Below are 22,703 nucleotides of genomic sequence, written 5' to 3' on the forward strand. Positions count from 1 at the left end.
AAGAATTTTGGGAAATAAAGAGAAGGTAATGAAAGGCAAGCAAACGAGGAAGGAAGGTAGCCAGACGGCGGGCTGTGATCTGCTTATAGGCAGGAGACGTTTGAAATCACAGAGAACAGTGGGCGGAAAGGCAGTTCAAAAAGAAAGTAAAATTGGAGTAGAGACCATGGTTCACGGCAGGCTCCAGGGTCTTACCAACACAGCCTGAATGGATCTGGGGTTAGCAACAGAGGAGGCAGTGAGCCTACAGAGCTGCTGCCAGCCCACAGCACGTAGGGTGCAAATTAGACAAAGACACGCAGGGTGGCTGGCTGGGTTTCAGCCTCCACTCATCCCCTGAGTGAATGCCCACATGCAGGGCACAACCTGAACAGCTGTTCAGAAAGGGATTGACAATGCCATACTTTGTTTTGAGGAAGGATTTCTGAGGACTTCCTATCTCCACCTTCAGCCCTGGAAGTTTCAGGGGACTTTGTGCAGGCAGGGAGGGCTGTGCTAGCCGTGACCTCACAGGGGATCCCAAGCCTTTATGCTACCACAATTAGCCAAGAGTCAAGGTAACATTCTAGGTGACTCCAACAGCGAACGGGGGAGAAAAGGTAGACTTTAAGGGATACGAGTTAAAACAAACAAGAAAAAATATATAAGCACATCTTTTCGAATTTTTTTTTTTTGGTTTGTTTTTTCTTTAAAAGGAGCGTACCGACTTAAATTCCAGAAATTCCATTCCTTTGGCAACTTGATATGCAAAGCAAAGAAGATCTTCAAATGTAAGCACATTCAAGTCCTCCTCCTCTTCCAGCCTTTTTTGGTTTTCATATTCAATTTCATCTGTAAAATAGAGCCAGTCTTCACTTTTGCCAAAACCCTAAGAAGTTGTCTTATTAAATCTCTATGGGGAGGTTATTCTAGCCAGAGTTAGGTGAGGTGCTAAGACATACACATGAAGCTATGGCATTATCTTCGCAGCAGCATTAGAGCTGACCTGTTTACTCTGCTTACCAAGGGTCACTGGAAACTTGTTTTGGTTAGAGATAAACTTTGGAATTGCTTTGATGACCGATGACCTCCTGATTGATTAGTCAGGAGTTTTAGATCCTTCCCTTTTGTACTAGGTAGGGCTGTCACAGTGGGAAAGGAATTAATATTAATTAAGCGTTGATTCCTTTTTTTTTTTTTTTTTTTGAGACGAGTCTCACGAGTCTCACTCTGTCGCCCAGGAGTGCCGTGGCACGATCTCGACTCACTGCAACTGGATTCTCCTGCTTCAGCCTCCCGAGTAGCTGGGACTATAGGCTCATGCTAATTTTTTGTATTTTTAGTACAAAAGGGTTTCACCGTGTTAGCCAGAATGGTCTTGATCTCCTGACCTTGTGATCTACCCGCCTCGGCCTCCCAAAGTGCTGGGATCACAGGCATGAGCCACCGCGCCTGGCCCATCTATCCCATTTTATAAACTGTATTGTACATTTCATATTCTTCCATTTACTCCTTCCTTTTTTTTTTTTTTTTTTTGAGTCAAATTCTCGCTCTGTTGCCCACGCTGGAATACAGTGGTGCAATCTCGGCTCACTGCAACCTTCACCTCCTGGATTCAAGTGATCCTCCTGCCTCAGCCTCCCAAGTAGCTGGGATTGTAGGCATGCACCACCATACCCAGCTAATTTTTGTATTTTTAGTAGAGACAGAGTTTTGCCATGTTGGCCAGACTGGTCTTGAACTCCTGACCTCAGGTGACTTGCCTGGCTCGGCCTCCCAAAGTGCTAGGATTACAGGCATGAGCCACCACGCCCAGCCCCTCATTTACTCCTTCTAACAGTCCTGTGAGGAAGGCAGTGTTAGGCCTATTTTGTAAATAGGAAAATTGTGATTCTGGTGGTCACATAACTTGTCCAAAGTCATCCAGTCAGAAAGCGAAGTAAGCAGAAGTTAATCCAAATTCTATGTAACTTCAGAACTCATTATCTCTTCCACTTCTCAGGTAATAAGAAGGCTCTAATCAGTATATGACTTTAAATGAATAATCTGACCAAATAAAATAGTCCTCAGTGTTTATTAGTTGAATGTTGACGTAAAATCTACATTATACAAACTATCATCTGACAATTAACAAATTTTAAAATGCTTTTGTGTTTACACACTTTTAAAAAAAATAGCTAACATAAAACTTTGGCATTCATTTCCATTTTAAAGTGCTACTACTTAGAATAAAATATTACCTTCAGAGTGAAATGAATTCCCATGAAGCCCTGAGATTGGATCCGAGTCCGGGTGTATCTGAACATCTCTTGAACCAGGCATGCTGTTAAAAAAATGTGTTTTTTCATTATTTACATTCTTCTTCTCAGCAGACATTTTATTTTACAAATATAATTCATCAAATAAATGGATTCCAGTTATAAACTGACTTTTAAATTAAAAGCACACCATCCATTTGTCCATTTTTTGTGTCCATTAAAAACATCTGTGTAACTGGGCTTGCCAGTCTAAGATAAAAGTAATCCCTGTTTTCCGTAGAGAATCTTACAGTTCAAAAAGGACCTCACTCAATCCTTGCCACAACCTACAAGATGGGTGGCATTTTATAAAAGAGAAATTAGGCACGTGAGATAAATATGATTCGAGTGGAACCAGGACTCACATCGATCTCATTCTTTGGTGTCTGAACTCAGCCCACTTTCCCTCACATAATACAGATCTTCCCGAGAGTCCTGTAAGCGTTTCACCATCCTTCTTTTTTCCAGTTTGCCTTTGCAAAGCTCATTTCTTTTTACTGTGAAATTAATAAATAGCCATAATACAAATCTCTTTTAAGGTATATAAAAGTTCTTCCCTGAGGAACTCTGTAGGAATTATGAATAGATCATGATTCAATGTATTCCAATAGATGAGTTTAACGCAATTGACAATTTACATATCTTTAGGAAATGGCTTCATGCTTTCAGACCACAAATATTCCAAAAGGAATAATTTCAGTGTATTTAATATTCCCGTGAACAGAATGAATCAAAGAGGCTAAGTACTGACCAGTGGATGCTGGTCACACACATCTGACTCAGTAGGATAAGCCCCACTGTTCCAGAATGTGCGTGGCTTTACAGAGTTCTCATTTCCAGACAATGAGCTGAGAAACGAGTGTAAAGGGGAGGACTGGTGTGACAGGCCTGCAAGGGTTAAGGGCAGCTGCACACGAACGTGCATGGGAATCTCCGTGGAGCCTGGTGGCTTTAAGACACTGGGTCTCTGTGTCAGACCTTGAAGGCCAGAGGCCTGCACTAAAACTTACATTCTAAGAAAACAAAGGTGGGACTCTCAAATGTATCCCTAAAAAGCCCCTGGTAAAGACAAAAGTCTCCAACAAACAAATACCCTTCAGAATAAGGGAGAGCTTCCACACAGGTAGGGAAATAAGAATGCACCAAGGCTCGGCCAGGCACGGTGGCTCACGCCTGTAATTCCAGCACTTTGCGGGGCCTAGGTGGGCGGATCACCTTAGGTCAGGAGTTCGACACCAGCCTAACCAACATGGTGAAACCCTGTCTCCACTAAAAATACAAAATTAGCTGGGCATGGTGGTGCGTGCCTGTAATCTCAGCTACTTAGGAGGCTGAGGCAAGAGAATCACTTGAACCCGGGAGGCAGAGGTTGCAGTGAGCCAAGATCACACCATTGCACTCCAGCCTGGGCAACAGAGTGAAACTCTGTCTCAAAAAAAAAAAAAAGAATGCTCCAAGGCACAAAGCCATGATGCTCAAGTAATTAGCAAGAAAGTTCAAGGATGAGGAGGAGATCCCAGCAAACTCCTACAGCCCTCACTTATGCCCGCTAAAGCAATAAATCCCTGCAGGACCAAGCATCTCTCAGGATCCCCACAGATGCGGAGGATACACATAGAGCGGAGGCAGGGTTACTGCTACTTTACTGTGTCCCCATCACGTGTCAATCAATCCATCCTAATATTTTAGAATCCAATTTCAGTTCAACTTTCTCCTGCGCAGTAGTCCCAGGACCTGAGCTATTCTCTTTGAATACATTAAGGACTTTGGAAAAAGTCTTCATTCTTTCTACCAATACCTGTGAGGCAATCAGGTGTCCTGAAAGACTGAATAATGCACCTTTCCCCAAACTAAATAGGTGTCTAGGGTGTGATGCAGGCATGGGTAGAAAGAGGCTAGCTCAGCTATAGTAACTGTACTGAAGGAAAGGGACGGGGCTCATTGTTCCATGTCAACAGGGAAACTATAGCAAAGATTCAGGAAATCTCTAGGTTGCAGGACCCACAGACCACACCATGCCTTTAAAAACTGGTCAACGAAGTGTGTTTGAACAGCCACTTTGTCTACGTTCTATGATGTGTAATTATGAAACCCTGACCCAGCCTCTTACCTGGAATTTGGATGTGATTGGAAAGTGGGGTAAAAACTGAAATTGTGTTCCTTGAAAATCTCTGTCCAAGTCCTGTGAAATTTTTCTCTTTTACTTCTTAGATAGTTGAGAAGATCACCATAGCAACAATATTCAAAAATCAAGTAAATTGGTCCTGAAATAGTTACAGTTTCAATTATAGGCATACACAAAGCAAACTGTTATTTCAGAAGTCTATGTAACAGACAACATACTCTTACGAGGGCTCAGTTCTCTACTGACTTGGGGACAGTACAACTTTTGCTGAGCCTATCTCTTCTTCTACTTTAAATTCAGTTTCAACTTTTGCTCAAATTCCTTTGGAAAGCATCATCTTCTCGACTTTCTCAGTGGCCCTTGTTTGTACATGTGGCCTCACCAATACCACTGGCCTCCTGGATTCTCCAGTTTGCAACCGAAAGTAATGTTCTAGCTGTGTATTATAAGCGAACACTGGGTAACTATATGCCAATTTGCAGTTTGCTTGAGAAGAGAGAAATATATTCCCAGTCCTCTCTCAGATTCACTTTCTTCTTTTTCCTTTCTTTCAGTACCAGCCCCAGGCCTGCTGCTGCAGAAAGAATGAACCTTGGGCACGTCATTTGGGCATTTCTAGGCAGAAGAGAGAGGATCAGAGGGCATGCCCCAGAGAATTCTGGGAAAGTAAAGTCTGATATCCTAGCTGGGCTGTGCCGTATTTGACAGCAGCACAACTGGGGCAGTGGCCAGGCTCTGTAACCACTCTCACGACGCCTGTGCACCAGCTTCCAAGCTGGGGGAGAAGCACAGACACCACCAAATGTACTTGCAATGTTGCTGTTGTTGTTTTAAGCAGGTGAGAATTATGCAATATATCCCGACAAAGCAGGTGAATGACGCATTCTTTATTTTGATGCCTCTGATTTACAGAGTGCTCAGTGTCTAATTTCACTTGGGTTTGAGAGTTCACACTGTGACTGAGAAAAGACAAAGAATTAAAAAGAGAGAGAACAAACATCCTCTTTGTCATCAGGCTACAGTCTTTTTGATGAGCTGATTTTCATGGAAGTGGGTTACCTGACAGCGTGCACGCCCCCAGCAGGTTCACAATATTCTCGTGGCTTCCCAGCTGGGTCATCATCTTGAGTTCTGACATGAGTGCCTCTCTTTCAGAGCTGTCTGCTTTTTCTGTCAAAGAAAGGAGCATTAAAAACATAAAACTCAAGTAAAATACAAATTTTATGTCATTAAATAAATTAAATTTTTTCTCAGCTCAGAGTCAATCTGCATTATTTACTTAAATTCAAAATTATGAGAGAAGCCAGGCATGGTAGCTCATGCCTGTAATCCCAGCACTTTGGGAGGCCAAGGTGGGTAGATCACTTGAGGTCAGGAGTTTGAGACTGGCCTGGCCAATATGGTGAAACCTCATCTCTACTAAAAATACAAAAATTAGCTGGGCATGGTGGCAGGCACCTGTAATCTCAGCTACTTGGGAGGCTGAGGCAGGAGAATTGCTTGAACGTGGGAGGCAGAGGTTGCAGTTAGCTGAGATCACACCATTGCACTCCAGCCTGGGCAACAAGAGTGAAACTCCGTCTCAAAATAAATAAATAAATAAGTAAATAAATAAACAAACAATATCCTGTGCTTTAAGACAGAATTTCTCCTTTTCCTTTTTTTTCCTTTTTCTTTCTTTTTTTTTTTTTTTTTTGACACAGGGTCTCACTCTGTCACCCAGGCTGGAGTGCAGTGCAGTGGCGCAATCTCAGCTCACTGTAGCCTCTGCCTCCTGGGCCCAAGTGATCCTCCTACCTCAGTCCTCCAAGTAACTGATACTACAAGCGCAGACCATCATGCCCTGCTAATTTTTTTAATTTTTTGTAGAGATGGGGTCTCACCATGTTGCCCAGGCTGGTCTTGAACTCCTAGACTCAAGCACTCCTCCCAACTCCACCTCCCAAAGTGCTGGGAATACAGGTATGAGCCACCATGCTCAGCCTAAGGCAGAATTCAGAGTGTAGTATAGGGTCGGGCGCAGTGGCTCACACTTGTAATCCCAACACTTTGGGAGGCCGAGGCGGGTGGATCACTTGAGGTCAGGAGTTGAAGACCAACCTGGCCAACATGGTGGCCAACATGGTGTCTCTACTAAAAATACAAAAAATTAGCTGGGCATGCTGGCGCACACCTGTAATTTTTTTACAGCTTCTCAGCTTCTCAGGAGGCTGAGGCAAGAGAATCCCTTGAACTGGGGAGGCGGAGGTTGCAGTGAGCCAAGATCGAGCCCCTGCACCACTCCAGCCTGGGTGACAGGTGAGACTCTGTCTCAAAACAAAACAAAACAAAACAAAACAAAGGCTATAGTATAAATATTGAATCTGGTGATGCAGCTTTCATCAGGACTTTCTTCTACCTACCAAAATAAAAATCCTTACAGTTGGCCCTCAAAACTAGCAAACAAAATAATAACACATGCTTTTCCTCCTCAGTACAAGTTAACAGAAGGGAGAAATATGCTCTTTGTTTGTTTGAACTCTTGGATTTGTTGTAGTCAGAGAGAGATAAGATAGCAGTGTCACGAGCGTGGTTGACTCTAACCCGTGGCCCTCAGGTCTAGAACATTAGATTTGCCAGCAAGTCCAATGGGAGGAGGTCAAAGAGAACTAATTCCCACTGCCAAGTGCTCCAGAGACCCATTAATTGACATTGAGAAATAAAACTGCCAAGGAGGCTGGAACGTATTGGTTGGCCAATGCATTCTCTCTCTAGGGAGAATTCTAGAGGGCTCAGCAAACTGTGCTCATAACCTGGCTTAGAAGCACAGTGCGAGGAAAGTCACCATGGAATCCAGGGGTCCTGTCATTGTGGCTGATGTGCAGTTGGTCAGGGGAGCCCGGGCAGCCACAGGGGCAAGGGCAGGGTCTCTGGACTTCCCTCTCCAGGCTCCAGGCACCACCCCTCTGTGAACGGATTTTTTCTTCCAGATATAATAACTCTTCTTTACATTCAGTGAAGATTTGGTTTGATTTCCAGATTCCATTATTTTGTGCAGGAGGGCATTCTAACCTGTATAGCAGCTTCTCCAGTGCTGACATCCTCTATTTTGGCTTGGGCAAGCTCTCAGGGGTATCCTTGTTTCCAAGATTTTGGCTTGGGGGTGGGATTTCCTGTGGGCACTGGGACCCCGGAATACATCATGTCTTCAGCTTCACGCTGGACAGGGATCCGGGCTTTCACTTGTTCATGTCCTATTCCTCATGACTAAAATAATATCTTATATTTTTCGGCATGCTTTGCTTCTTCTAAGCACTTTCATATACCATTACCTCTTTCATTCGGTCATTCAATAAGTATTTATTGAGTGCCTACTGTGTAAGAGCCAATATCCTAGCCACTGGGGAATGAGGGATAAACAAGACACAACTCTTGTCTTCCTGGAGTTTAGAGTCTCCTGGAGAAGGCAGAGAAGTAAATAAGCCATTACAATACAGTGCCATAAATGCAATATGGCAGGCAAGGTGTGGGCCTGTAATCCCAACATCGTGGGAGGCTGAGGCAAGCGGGAGAATTGCTGGTACCCAGGAGTTTGAGACCAGCCTGGGAAAAATAGGGAGAGTTCATCTCTACTTAAAAATCAAATAAAATAAAAATTAGCTGGGCGTGGTGGTGCATGCGTGTAGTTCCAGCTCCTGGAAAGGCTGTGGAGAGACCATCACTTCAGCCTAGGACTTCAAGCTTGCATTGAGCTATGATCACTCCACTGCACTCCAGCCTGGGTGACAGACTGAGACCCTATCTCAAAAAAAAAAAAAAAGAAAAAAGAAAAGAAAAAATGCAAACTGGCAAAGGAATGCAGGGGTTCTGTAGGGTCAAAAGGGACAGCTACCTTAGCCTTCGAGGGGTGGGGAAAGGAGCATTCAATGTCTAAACTGAGTCCTGAAGAAAAACGGGAGCTGGCCATGGTGGAGGGGGAGGAGAACGGTGCCGAGGGTTGTGAAAGAGTGCGCAGAGGTCGAGAAAGGAGAGAGCACAGCACCACAGACACAGACCCTGCCCTCATGAGGCACAGGGGCTGCTGGGCAGATGGGACAGCAACTGGATATTAAACACATGTCGTGACAAAGGTGACGGATTCTACGGGGAAAAGTCTGCAGAGAACTAACGTCGCACATTGTAAGGGCTTCAATATTGTCTGTGGCGTGAGACAGAGGAAGTGGTGTTTAAGCTGAGATCTGAGGTTGCAGTGGGAGATACCTACATGAAAGGGGAAGGGGAAGCAGAAGGATCCACTTGTGCAAAGGCCCCACAGTGGGCGGGAGGACAGTGCTGGGGGAACTGAAAGAAGGCCAGTGCTCTGGGTGCTGAGAACAAGAGGTGGGAAGGCGGCGGCGGCCTAGCCATGCGTGTGGTAGAGGAAATGCGAAGTAGGAAAGCCATTTGATCTGCTTAGCCTTTCATCACTGTCACTTGGACCTCAGCATGGAGAAACCAAAGGGAGGCAAGAGTGGATACAGGAACTTGCTTTGGAAGCTTTCGTCCAGGAGACAGCCTTGAACTAGGGTGGTGGTAATAGAGATGGAGGGACGAGGATGGAATCAAGAGACACTAAGCGGAAACCTGAGAGGATTGGCTCACAGGGTGTCAGAAAGAGGAAGGTGTCAAGGAAAAGTCACGGGTTTCTAGTGTGCCCAACTCTATAGAATGTGGTTATTTATTCACTGGCATTCATTACCAGTCACAGAGAGGACCGCTGGTGCAGGGCCAGGGTTAGGGGAATTCACCTTGGATACACTGTGTTAAAGGGAACTTTGAGACATCCAAACATTTAATACGTGAACCTGAAGCTCTGAAGCGAGATGCAAGCATGAGGGCCATTGGTGTATGGGAGGACATCACGGGCATAGTGGGGATGGACTGTGTTGAGTGTGTGGAGCAGAAATGCAAGGCGGTCCAGGAGCAAGCCTACAGGGATGCCCCCTAAAAAGCTGGATGGAGCCTAGGCAACATGGCAAAGCCCCATCTCTACCAAAAATACAATAATTAGCCAGGCATGGTGGCGCAAGCCTGTAGTTCCCCCTACTCAGGAGCCTGAAGTGGGAGGATGGCTTGAGCCTGGGAAGTGGAGGTTGCAGTGAGCTGAGATCACACCACTGAACTCCAGCCTGGGTGACAGAGCAAGGCTGTGTTTCAAAAACAGCCACAGCAACCAAAGCTGGATGGAAAAAGATGAGCTCACAAAGGACTGAGAAGGGCAGAGGGGTGGGAGGAAAACCAGAATACGGCGACACAAAACCCAAAGAAAGAAAGTTTCTAGATGGAGAAAAGAGTCAACAGCATCAATTCATGCTGAACAATCAAGTAATGATGACTGACAAATATCCATTAGGCTTGGTTTGAGGTCACTGTTGACCTTAGCAAGAGAGCCAGCTGGAGGTGCTTTTGCTGAGTCAGCAGTGATAATGGGGAGGCCAACAATGGGGCTGGACGCCAGATCGAAATGGATGGAGCAATGAAGTGAGGATACGAAGGGCCCCAATTTACTGTCCTACCCAGAGTCTGTTTCAACCCACACCTGTAATTCCAGCACTTTAGGAGGCCAAGGCAGCCTCACTTGAGCCAGGAGTTTGCAACCAGCCTGGGCAATATGGTGAGACACCCTCTCTACAAAAAAATAAAAACAAAATTAGCCAATTGTATTGGCACACTCCCGAGAGGCTGAGGTGAGATGATCGCTTGAGCCAAGGAGGTCGAAGTTGCAGTGAGCTATGATCAAAGCACTCTAGCCTGGGCAACAGAGCAAGATCCTGTCTCTAAAAATAAAACAAAACAACAACAACACAGATGTAAGAAAGAACTTCTGCCTGTGGCAACTGTATCCCCAAATATCAAAGCCTATAAAAACTAAATAGTCCCGGCACAGTGGCTCACACCTGTAATCCCAGCACTTTGGGAGGCCGAGGCAGGCAGATAGCTTGAGCTCAGATCAGCCTAGGCAACATGGTGAAACCCTGTTTCACCAAAAATACAAAAATCAGCCGAGCATGGTGGTGCGTGCCTGTATCCCCAGCTGCTGAGGAGCCTGAGCCCAGGGAGCGGAGGCTGCAGTGAGCCATGATCACACTACTGTACTCCAACCTAGGTGACAGAGTGAGACCCTATCTCAATAAAATAAAATAAAATAAAAATAAAGAGAGAAGTGGAAGAAGAGGTGGAGTTTTGTACTTATGACTTGAACTTTGTATTCATGACTGGGTTGACACTCATCCCAATCCACTCCATTTTTAGCCTCGAAACATGGCAAACAGTAACCATTGAAAGGATGGAAAAGAGAAGAAGGCACGGTGGGAAACCGTGCCTCCCATTTTTGTGCATCTTTGTTGCTGTTCTTCCACTATACTGTACCTTTCAGCATTTTGACCGCAACCTGGATTGAGACTCCTGTTTTGCTAATTCCATAAGCTGTTGCGTTCATCACTTTTCCAAAAGCACCTGATCCTAGCACCTTCCCTGCAAAGACAAATGGTGAGTACGTGCATTTGAAAGATTTCCCAATGGAAAAGAAATGCTGCGGAAACATTTGGCACATTCCACTCTTACCAAACTCTAAATTTTCTCTTGGAAACTCCCATTTGAGATCATAGTCATATTCTCTGAAATCAACGTAGAAGTACTCATTATCTGAGGAGCCGGTCACCTGTACCATCTGTAGCTGGCTTTCATACCTAAATTGCTTCAGAGATGAAATGATGAGTCAGTTAGGAATAGGCAGTTCTGCAGATGGAGGAAAGAATAATGAATTTTTACCTTTGCTTTTACCTTTCTGTACTTGTGACAAATCAGCATGGTTAAAACGACAATGAAGAGGAGACAAACACCAATTGTTGCATAGAATGAGATGCCGTCTTGGATGAAAGGGAAGGGGCCTGCAACCAAAGAGTGTCACTCAGCGATGATGAAACAGAATTCCTGTGCAACTTTATAAATAGTGGACAACTCATTATAATCTCTCACATCCTGTTTCAGTAATAATCATTGTCAGTCCTCACAACCATTCCGCATATACTCTACTCCCCACAGACAATCAGGCAATGTCCCTGTAAAGGACACGTTTCCTCCCTAGAAACTGCAGATTATTCTGAATCCATTCTTTAAAACCATTTACTAGGGTTACATGAATTACATCTGGGCCAGGCACGATGGCTCACACCCGCAGTCCCAGCACTTTGGGAGGCTAATGTGGGAGGATCACTTGAATCCAAGAATTAGAGACCAGCCCAGGCAACATGGTGAAACCCCATCTCTAGAAAAAAATACAAAAATTAGCTGGGCGTGGTGGCAGGTGCCTGTAATCCCAGCTACTTGGGAGGCTGAGGCAGGAGAATCACTTGAACTCTGGAGGCGGAGGTTACAGTGAGCCAAGATCACGCCATTGCACTCCAGCCTGGGCGACAGAGTGAGACTCCATCTCAAAAACAACAACAACAACAACAAAAACCATGAATTTAAACCTACAGGATGTACAAGTCAGAGAAAAAAGAAGTTCATATCCCTTTTATGAAGGTCTCACATAAAAGTGGAGAAGTCAGTTTTGTGAGGTTGGTGATCCTAATTATAAGGGTGGGCAGCCAGGTTTCAGAATTGTTTAACTTAGGAGGGCTCTAAAAAGCAAACCAAAAATTACAAAACAGCAGGCTAAGGGCAAATAAGGAAGCTAATCAGAAGGGAAAATGACAGAGACTCCAAGTGACAAAATCTGTCTCTCTAAAGTTCGATCTTTGCATGGAGATTCGCCACACCGGGAGTTTCCGCTTCTCCCCATCACTGTGACAGATGAGTCACGAGGGCGCAGGCAGGACTCCGCCCCAACCTGCGAAACAGTCTGTCTGGGGATTCTTGCCTGACTCAAGAAACCTTTTCTCATACACTGACCCTATACTCTCCTGTAAAATTCCCCAAGTAAAAGTCAGCGATGGGGACTAACTTCTCGTGGGGAATTCCTGATGGTGGAGTATTACAATAGCAATTGTGGTACCTGGAGAGTTTAAAAGGATTGTCTCACAAGATGTGCCAAGGGAATTGTAGGCACAGCACTTGACCAGGAACCCTTTTATGGCTTCACTCATGTTTAGAGTACTGCTTGACACCCACTGTCCAAACACTTTTCTGTTAGCCTTTCTATTCCAGACTCCTTCTGGGATCTCTTCTGTGCAGCTGAAAAAAACAAAATGGCAAAGAATTTAGACAGGTGAGCTGTCATCAGATGGGAAGTTAGGGTTTCTGCAGCGAATTCTAAAAGAGATTCATCCAGTATAAGCTATCAGAAACAATCTTTGACCATTGAGAATTATGGTTGATTGAGAACATTAGCATTTTAAATATTTCATCATTTCTTCTTAAACTGTGTTCATGAAAGAGTCAATATGTCAGAGTTTTACGTTCTTCCATTATAAGAGACATCAATGTCCTTATTACTTGGGAGACTTGTCTGAACACTTCTTCCAGGTCCAAGATGGTAATGGGTATCCATCCGAGGAACAGGACGCCTGACTCGCTGATGCTTCCGCGAGCACTTGAGGTTTCCCTACAGAAAAGAAAACGTGTGAAATAAGCTCACTGGCTGGGCAGAGTGGTTCGCTCCTATAATACCAACACTTTGTGAAGCCAAGGTGGGAGGATCACTTGGGCCGAGGAGTTCAAGACCAGCCTGGGCAACATAGCAAGACCCTGTCTCTGAAAATAATAAAATAAAATAAGCTCATGGAGCACGGTACTTTCTGGAAATAGTTTCAAAGTTGCCTACAGTACAGGCTACCCATTTACGCCAGGGCAGTTTGTGCTTCTGGGAGGATGTCTCACTCAGAATGACTCCAGACCTCTGGTAATTTCTTCTTTCCTCCTTGCCATGCAAGCTTCTGGTTGGGCAGCCCTGATACCTCTCTGCTACACACCATTTTCCCATTGCCAGCCTCCCCCTGGAGAGAGCTGAGGTACAGACCTCCACCTGCTTGCACGCCTTAAAATGATTCTCAGCTTCAGGAGAAGTTGGACTTCTTGTTGTTTTGTAAGCCAAAGAAATGAAAATTATTAAAAACAAATAAATGAGAGAGAAAATGACTTTCAGCCTTTCCTTAACATGCCCTTTCAAAATACTAAAATCAATAAAGTCACAACACGAATTCCAATTCAGAGACAATGTGAAATAAGTCTTTCGGCCTCTGAGGATACACACAGAAAGAGATCTATGGCCAGGTGCAGTGGCTCTCGCCTGTAATCCTAGCACTTTGGGAGGCCAAGGTATGAGGATCCCTTGAGGCCAGGAATTTGAGATCAACCTGGGCAACAAAGGGAGGCCCCCTCTCTACAAAAATGGTTTTAAAATTAGCTAAGCATGGGGGAGTGTGCCTGTAGTCCCAGCTACGTGGGAGGCTTAGTTAGGAGGATCACTTGAGCCCAGGAGTTTGAAGCTATGGGGATTTATGATTGTGCCATGGCACCCCAGACTGCATGATAGAGTGAGACCTGGTGTTAAAAATGAAACAAAACAAAATAACATAAAAAAATAAAGAGATATATGATCGATGCCAGTAGATATGAAAGTAAAATTTCAAAATACTTCAGCATACAAAAACAGTTTTTAGTACCCCTTCTAAGCCATTACTTAGCTCTTCCTAGTTAAGACTAATAAAGAATTAAGGAATTAAAAAATAAAAATTAAATTCTTGGCAATTTAACTTACTTCTTATATTCAGCGTGAACATTTTGGTAAATTGGGCATCACCATTTTCTGCATGGAATATATATTCTCCTGGCTGGTGCTTATGATTGCAAAACTTGGATACGCTGTTTGAAAAAGAATTAAAGACAGATTTAGCCTGATTGCTACAAGAGATGCTGCAACTAATGACAGTGTGCATGGGAGGAGTCTTCCTTGAAATGCTCCTTACTTGCTAAAGTTCACTGGAAAAGGAGATGTCCATATTCTAGACCCTTGCTACTCAAAGTGTGGTCCACAGACAGGCAGCATCAACATCGCCATTGGTATCATCTGGGAGCTTGTTACAATTGCAAGATTTCAGGTCCCATCTCAAATCACTGACTCAGAATCTGCATTTTAAGATGATCACCATGTGAGTCTCATGCCCACTGAGAGTTGGGATTGACCGAAGATCCTCAGTGAGACATGGAAGTTCCTGCCCCTCTTGTTCTGGATAGTCTGACTTCTCAGATCTTGTGCAGGTGGAGGAGCCTGTAGTTCAGAGGTCCCCAACCCCCTGGCCACAGACTGGTACCTGTCCATGGCCCGTTAGGAACGGGGCCACACAGCAGGAAGTGAGCAGCAGGCAAGCCGGCTTTACCGCCTCCTGTCAGAGCAGCAGAGGAATTAAGTCTCACAGGAGCACAAACCCTACTGTGAATTGCGCATACCAGGGATGGATCTAGGTCCTGTGCTCCTTATGAGAATCTAATCCCCGATGATCTGAGGTGGAACAGTTTCATCCCAAAACCAACCCCCACCCCCAATCTATGGAAAAATTGTCTTCCACAAAATGGATCCCTGGTGCTGAAAACGTTGAGGACTGCTGCTGTAGCTGCCCTGCTTCCTGAAATGATGGTCCAAGGCAGGACCTATGACCAACCCTTGACTTACATAGCAATGAACCATGATGAGGGCTCAAATCCACTGAGCTTGTGCAGAAACTTCTGAGTGCTCTCGCAGGCTCTAGTGCCTACTTGGAGCACTCATCAACCACTCAATATTTTGACACGGATAACCCGATCTTGGGGACTGTCCACCACGCCCAGCAGGCCTGTGGGTTGCTGGATACTGCAGTGAGATGTTGGATGGTGCAGGAGAGGCAGGGGAGCAAGGAGCTGTTGAATATGCCTTCATGCACTCACAGTAACAAAATTGGAGAAAAAGAAAATAAATTCCCTTCAAACAGAAAAAGATATCTAAGGCTTGTTCCGAAGATAGCTAACTCAACCTTCACATAGCCTACTTAAAGTCTTTTGTTTTGTTTGTTTGTTTGTTTGTTTTCTTGAGACAGAGTCTTGCTCTATCGCCCAGGCTGGAGTGCAGTGGCGCGATCTCGGCTCACTGCAAGCTCCGCCTCCCAGGTTCACGCCGTTCTCCTGCCTCAGCCTCCGGAGTAGCTGGGACTACAGGTACCTGTCACCATGCCCAGCTAATTTTTTGTAATTTTTAGTAGAGATGGGGTTTCACCGTGTTAGCCGGGATGGTCTTGATCTCCTGATCTTGTGATCCATCCACCTTGGCCTCCCAAAGTGCTGGGATTACAGGCATGAGCCACCATGCCCGACCCAGCCTACTTAAAGTTTAAAAAACAAAAAGACCCTGCCTGGTAGGTTAGGAAGACGAGTCAGAATGGACGCAGCTTTAGACGAGAAGTGTGGAGGATGCAAAAGACCTAAAAAGTATAGCTATCTTCAAATATACCTAAACTGGGTGGGTAGACAGGATCCATACAAGTGGAATCGTTAAAGCATTAAACTGAAGACCAGCAGATGATCAAAGAAGGCAGAGGTCTGTGTTGGTGGGAAAGGTTCAGGGGCTTCATAGAGGAGGTAGAGCTCGAGCTGGATTCTCATGAATGAGTTGGTTTTGGTAAGAGGGCAAAAGAAAAGGCATCCAAGGAGGAGACAAAGAAGCAACTGAAGGTGCCAGACAGGAAGTCATAGGGCCACAGTGAGGAGGAACAGCGAGCCTCTCACGGGAGCAGAATATCATGAACAGTATTTTGTTTACTTATTTTATTTATGTATTTATTTATTGATACGGAGTCTCACTCTGTCGCCCAGGCTGCAGTGCAGTGGCACCATCTCGGTTTACTGCAACCTCCGCCTCCCAGGTTCAAGCAATTCTCCTGCCTCAGTCTCCTGAATAGCTGGGATTACAGGTGCCCACCACCAGACCTGGCTAATTTTTTGCAGTTTTAGTAGAGACGGGGTTTCACCATATTGGCCAGGGTGATTTCAGTCTCTTGACCTCGTGATCTGCCTGCCTCAGTCTCCCAAAGTGGTGGGATGAATTATACATTTTAAAAATACAAATTACTTATTTTCTATAACAATGCATACTGCCCTGAGCATTGCAAAAAACCTTTTTTTTTCTTTTTTTTTTTGAGATGGAGTCTCGCTCTGTCACCCAGGCTGGAGTTCAGTGGCACGATCTTGGCTCACAGCAACTTCTGCCTCCTGGGTTCAAGTGATTCTCGTGCCTTAGCCTCCCAAGTATCTGGGATTACAGGTGCACGCCACCACGCCTGGCTAATTTTTGTATTTTTCGTAGAGATGGGGTTCACCATGTTGGCCAGCCTCATCTTGAATTCCTGACCTCGTGTGATCCTCTCTCCTTGGCCTCCAAAAGTGCTGGGATTACAGGCATGAGCCACTGCACCTAGCCTCAATTTTATTTTATTTTATGTAATTTTTCTGTAGAGATGGGGTCTCACTATGTTGCCCAGGCTGGTCTCAAACTCCTGGTCTCAAGCCATCCTCCCACCTCGGCCTCCCAAAGTGCTGGGATAACAGGTATGAGTCATGGTGCCTTGGCCTATGAACAGTGTTTTATATTCACCTGCTGATGGCAGCAAAAGTTTACTGGAATTTTAAAGGCAGTCGTAGCAATTCAAGAACTCATTCATTCATTCATTCATTCATTCAACTGTCAATGTTAGAAAGTGTTTGTGATGGAAATTGAGGACACAACAGCAAATTCAAAAAACTGGGTTTCTGTTCTCACAGAATTTACAATTTGGTGGTGAAGGTAGAGGGGTAATAAGCAGTTAGAGTGTGGGAAGTTTCTGCGATAGGAGAAGTAAAAGTTCAGATTTGAGGTTTTGGAGCATGACAAGAGGAGTGTTGTTTAATGTAAGAGAATGGGAAAGGAGAGGAAACAGCAAACCCAAGAGGCACCAGAAAAAAAGAAATGGCAGGGGCTGGATTGGATACAGAAGATAAAGAGGAGAAGAGAATCCCAGTTGGTCCCCAAGATTCAAAACACGCCTGTAATCCCAACACTTTGGGAGGCTGAGGTGGGTGGACTGCTTGAGGCCAGAAGTTTGAGACCAGCCTGGGCAACCTAGTGAGATTCCATCTCTACCAAAAAAATCCACAAAATGCCACTGTGTAATTGCAGCTTTTGAGCCCATGTCTGTGTGACACCAATGTTCTGTGGCCTGAACTCCTAAGCTAAGGTAATTCTGACTGTGTGTTGTGAATGAGAGAATTCATCTCTCTGACCTATCAAAAGTTTCAGGCAGTTAGGCCGGGCGCGGTGGCTCAAGCCTGTAATCCCAGCACTTTGGGAGGCCGAGACGGGCGGATCACGAGGTCAGAAGATCGAGACCATCCTGGCTAACACGGTGAAACCCCGTCTCTACTAAAAAATACAAAAAACTAGCCAGGTGAGGTGGCGGGCACCTGTAGTCCCAGCTACTCAGGAGGCTGAGGCAGGAGAATGGCATAAACCCGGGAGGCAGAGCTTGCAGTGAGCTGAGATCACGCCACTGCACTCCCAGCCTGGGTGACAAAGCGAGACTCCATCTCAAAAAAAAAAAAAAAAAAAAGAAAACAAAAGAAATTTTCAGGCAGTTAAAAGTTGACCTTTGGGTGGGTGCAGGGGCTCGCATCTGTAATCCCAGCACTCTGAGAGGCCGAGGAGGATGCATTACTTGAGCCCAGGAGTTCGAGATCAGCCTGGACAACATGGCGAGACCTTGTCTCTACAGATTTTTTTTTTTTTTTAATTAGCTGCGTGCGATGGCACACACCTGTGGTCCCAGCTACTTGGGAGGCCGAGGTAGGGGAATGGCTGGAGCCACTGTACTCCAGACTGGGCAACAGAGCAAGACCCAGACTCAAAAAAAAAAGGCTGAACATTGAATAAGGTGTTTAACCTTGTTTTACTTTGTTAACAAGAAGCCTAAAGAAGTAAAAAAGAGGAATTTCTTATCCTGACCTATTTCTGGACAAAAAGGAGGAAATCACTGGTGAAGTGGAAACAATAGAAAGATCAGGGGAAAGCCAGATTACGACCCTAGGGAGGAGAAGAGGAAACAGAGCTCCATGCCGGTGCCCGACCTCAGGAAGGCAGTGTGGAAGAGGCTGGCATGGAAGTGGCCCAAGAGAAGAAAGACGTGAGCTTCTAACAGGGAAAGTGTAATTCTCTGTGGACTATGGCCAAAGACCCTGAAAAAGGAGAGAAGAGGAGATGATAAAGCCAGTGTGGCTCACCAGGCACCATGTCAGAGACACCAGTCAATTCAGTGGAAAAAGAAATGACCAGTACAATTACTTCTCATGAGGCAGACCAAAGCAAAATGTTTCATAAACGTTTTTCTTCCTCAGTCTTCTGTGCTGTCTTAACAGAGTGTGGTTTGCCACGGTTTAGAAGAGAGAGCACCTGAAATATTTTTCACTCTTCTGAACAAACACCAGGTAGGAAATTGGTCACATAAATAGCCGGAACACAAAACTGAATATCCAGATCGCTTTAAACTAACATTCCTCGTGCTTATGACAGTTAACCCTGGAAACAATGACAACTACAATGACAACTGTGTCCTGACCCCATGGGAATTCCAAGGGGACTAACCAGTTACGCTGATTGGGAGATGCAAAGCTTCCTCTTTCACCTAGGGGTTTTCTATAAATGGCCAGTTGACAGGAGACGGATGTCAGGACATTTGAGTTTACAGTGAAACAGTATCTCGGTGTCCAAGAAGATGCATTCTGGTTACAATTAAGAAAAGGGGTTTCTTGGCTGGGAACGATGACTCATGCCTGCAATCCCAGCACTTTGGGAGGCTGAAGGAGGAGGATCACTTGAGGTCAGGAGTTCAAGACCAGCCTGGCCAACATGGTGAAACTCCATCTGTACTAAAGATACAAAAAATTAGCCGGGCGCAGTGGCACGCGCCTGTAATCCCAGCTACTCGGGAGGCTAAGGCAGGAGAATCGCTTGCGGTTGAGGTTGCAGTGAGCTAAGATCATGCCATTGCACTCCAGCCTGGGCGACAGGGCGAGACTCCATCTAAAAAAATAATAATAATAAATAAAAATACAAAATAAAAAAATAAAAACGTCAAAGAAAGAGAAAGGAAAAAAAGTAAAGTTGATATTCATCAAGAGGAGTTAAAATAAAAATTTCTAAAAAGTGGAATACTATGCAGCCATTAAAACAATAAGGTGGATATAACAACATACTTATTAATATAGAAAGACGCTCATGATATATTTTAAGTGAAAAATCAGACTACAAATGGTACATTATTTCATGTTTATACAAAGATCCATATTGTATGTTTCTATTATGGTGGTTACATAGAAAAAGTCTGCAATGTTATCTCTGGAGGCAGAATTATGGTGTTTTTTTAAGGCAATTTCAGAAAAAAAAGAATGAATAAAGGGTGTTGGCTTTGCCTTCTGTGACTGGGCAAGTAATTTAGCCTCAATTTCCACATTTCATAAAATGGGATTATGAGGGTTAAATGAGGTAATACACCTATAGGATTTTGCACATGACAAGAACTCAAAGAAGGATGTTTTATTCTCGCAGAATGGCTTCATAAGATACGGTTAATAACTCACAACTGAGTGGGGTCTTGGGAAGACCCTCAGCCAGGAATACTGTCTCAGACTGCAGAAGTGAACAGGAACGGGATTTAGGTAGGAGCTGCTGGTATTTCACTAGACTCAAACTTTTCCCTCATTTTCCCTCCTTTCTGTCTATACTCAAGGCTCAACTCCTTCAGAAAATAGGAAGAAAAAAAAAAAAAAAAAAAAGCTCCTCTCCCAGGCTCCATAATCTTCTGTAATTGTGTATCACTCATTTCATGTGACAACCTCTGCTTTTCAGTTTGTGGTTCTTCCGAGCAGGACCCTGGCTCCCCACCCAGAACCCAAACGACCACCACACAGCTGTCTACCCCGTAAGCACTCGCTTAGTGCCTACTATGGGCAAAACTTAGATTCACAGAGTTGGAAAATTAAATATTTCAGGAACAAGGAAAACATCAGGCTTAGGCAAGGCCAAGGAGAAGGTTTCAGAAGAGGTTACTAAGTAATTACAACAGTCCCATTCCTCTTTTTTCCCATGAAATCGGAAAAAGCTAAGGTAGATTTGGTATTTGTAATTAAGTCTGTAGAGATACGAAATTATACAAACGAATGGGTGAAATATCCTGGAAACCTTTATCAGGACCAGGACACCAGGATGGCTAGAAAGTTATAATTTAATAAAATGTAAACATATAAAGGCAAGCCCTAGTAAACTTTGGCGTCGTATTTGAGGAAGTAAATTGGAGAAATGAAGCCGTGAAAGTGGGGAAGCCGAGAGATTTCTGGTGCACATACCATGACCACACCAAAGTTTTTTCAGGGGTACTGTTATTACAGGGCCCTTTCAGTTACAGATTTTTTTAAAGTTGTATCACTTTGCCTATGAAATCTTGATACATGACTAAAATACAGTACTTCACAAACCAAATTCGGCTCAATTAAATTGTTGAATCTAGGTGGTAGGTAAAGAATGCTCACGCACTATTATTTCAACTTACTAGTACATTTGAAACTTTCTATAATAAAAAGTCAAAAGGAAAGACAGGTGCAGTGGCACACGCCAAGCTGCAGCTACTCAGGAGGCTAAGGCAGGAGGATCACGTGAGCCCAGGAGTTAGAATCCAACCTGGGCAACATAGCAAGACCCTGACTCTAAAAAGCAAAAAGAAGCTAGGCAAGGTGGCTCATGGCCGTAATCCCAGCACTTTGCGAGGCTGAGGCGGGTGGATCACGAGGTCAGGAGTTCGAGACCAGCCTGACCAAGATGGTGAAACGCCGTCTCTACTCAAAATACAAAAATTAGCCAGGCAGGGTAGTGCATGCCTGTAATCCCAGCTACTCAAGAGGCTGAAGCAGGAGAATCACTTAAACCTGGAAGGCGGAGGTTGCAGGAAGCCAAGATTGAGCCACTGCATTCTAGCCTGGGCGACAGAGCAAGACTCCGTCTCAAAAAAAAAAAAGCGAAAAGAAGGGCCGGGTGTGCTGGTTCACACCTGTAATCCCAGCACTTTGGGAGGCCAAGGTGGGCGTATCATTTGAGGTCAGGAGTTCAAGACCAGCCTGGCCAACATGGCGAAACCCCGTCTCTACTAAAAATACAAAAAAATTCACTGGGCAGGGTGGCTCATGCCTGTAATCTCAGCTATTACGGAGGCTGAGGCAGGAGAATCACCTGAACCCGGGAGACAGAAGTTGCAGTGAGCCAAGATCACACCACCGCACTCCAGCCTGGGCAACAGAGTGAGACTTAGTCCAAAAAAAAAAAAAGTAAAAAGAAAGAACAGTGTAAATGACCCCTGACTGTAATCTAGTCTGCCATCCCCATCTCAACATAGAGCCTCGTGTGGAAAGAAAAAGACATTTGGAGCACTCAGAGGCGTGTTCAAATTTTGTGTTGTTCATTTCTTGTTCAGTATTTTGAGCACGTTTTTTCATGAAGAAGGAGGGCCCATCTTTCCTTTGCTGTGTGTCGTCAGTGGCCCACAACACCTGGTACATTATTATTACCAACAATGCACATTATTAGCACAAACACTGTAGCTCTTCAAGAACTTTTCAATACAATAAACACTGAGTATTGGGTGTTGTGCTAAGAACCACGTGTGTGGTCCTTGAAGTGAAGAGAATGCTGTTGACTCATCTTTGGCCCAGACTGCACTGTGAGCTGCGTTCCAGATATGATGATGAATTCATTCATATATTAAACACACACTTACTGAACAAGGCATTGTACAAAGATAGAGAAATATGGCAGCAAACCTATTCTTAGGGTTTATAAACTCCCTGGTGAGATGCAACATACAAGGAGGTAACTCTGTTACCAGATAAGTAAGAATGAGTGAGGTACAAAACGCTATAGGAGTCAGGATCTCCCCTAATTCATTCATTTGGCTACCTCTATAGGATAACAACCTGGGGTCATGGGTATGGATTGTGGCCACGGAATGAAGCTACAGGAAGCAGCCTACTGGCCCATGACCTATATGTCAGTGACACGGTCCCCAACTGGCGATTCTGTAAAATCATAAAAGGTTATACCAGGTATCACCAGCACAGTGGCAATCTGTGTACATTCTAGGGGGAGAGGGAAAGCAACATTACCTTATTCACTCTGGCAGCCCTTCACAGCATCACACCCATCAAGAGGATATTAAAGTCATATTTGTTGAACTAAATTGAATTGACCTCTTATCTCTTTGAATCAGGTTCAGAAGAGATTCCCATAACGCTAAGAG

General features: G+C 44.6%; 1 protein-coding gene across 2 annotated transcripts in view; it reads right to left on the reverse strand.

The window, feature by feature from the left end:
• FLT3 (fms related receptor tyrosine kinase 3) overlaps window positions 1–22,703 on the reverse strand; it is a 130,491-nt gene that overhangs the window by 18,496 nt on the left and 89,292 nt on the right. For both annotated transcript variants that reach the window (XM_008021811.3, XM_008021810.3), the window contains 10 exons: window positions 14,123–14,226; window positions 12,859–12,967; window positions 12,419–12,597; window positions 11,203–11,309; window positions 10,984–11,116; window positions 10,789–10,893; window positions 5,461–5,571; window positions 4,387–4,540; window positions 2,220–2,302; window positions 704–831 (listed from right to left, as the gene is read on the reverse strand). In XM_008021811.3, the coding sequence (XP_008020002.1) occupies window positions 704–831; window positions 2,220–2,302; window positions 4,387–4,540; window positions 5,461–5,571; window positions 10,789–10,893; window positions 10,984–11,116; window positions 11,203–11,309; window positions 12,419–12,597; window positions 12,859–12,967; window positions 14,123–14,226 (1,213 nt within the window). The remainder of the gene's footprint in view (window positions 1–703; window positions 832–2,219; window positions 2,303–4,386; window positions 4,541–5,460; window positions 5,572–10,788; window positions 10,894–10,983; window positions 11,117–11,202; window positions 11,310–12,418; window positions 12,598–12,858; window positions 12,968–14,122; window positions 14,227–22,703) is intronic.

Source organism: Chlorocebus sabaeus, chromosome 3 (assembly GCF_047675955.1).
Source record: "Chlorocebus sabaeus isolate Y175 chromosome 3, mChlSab1.0.hap1, whole genome shotgun sequence".
In the NCBI taxonomy this organism is placed as follows: Eukaryota; Metazoa; Chordata; class Mammalia; order Primates; family Cercopithecidae; genus Chlorocebus; species Chlorocebus sabaeus.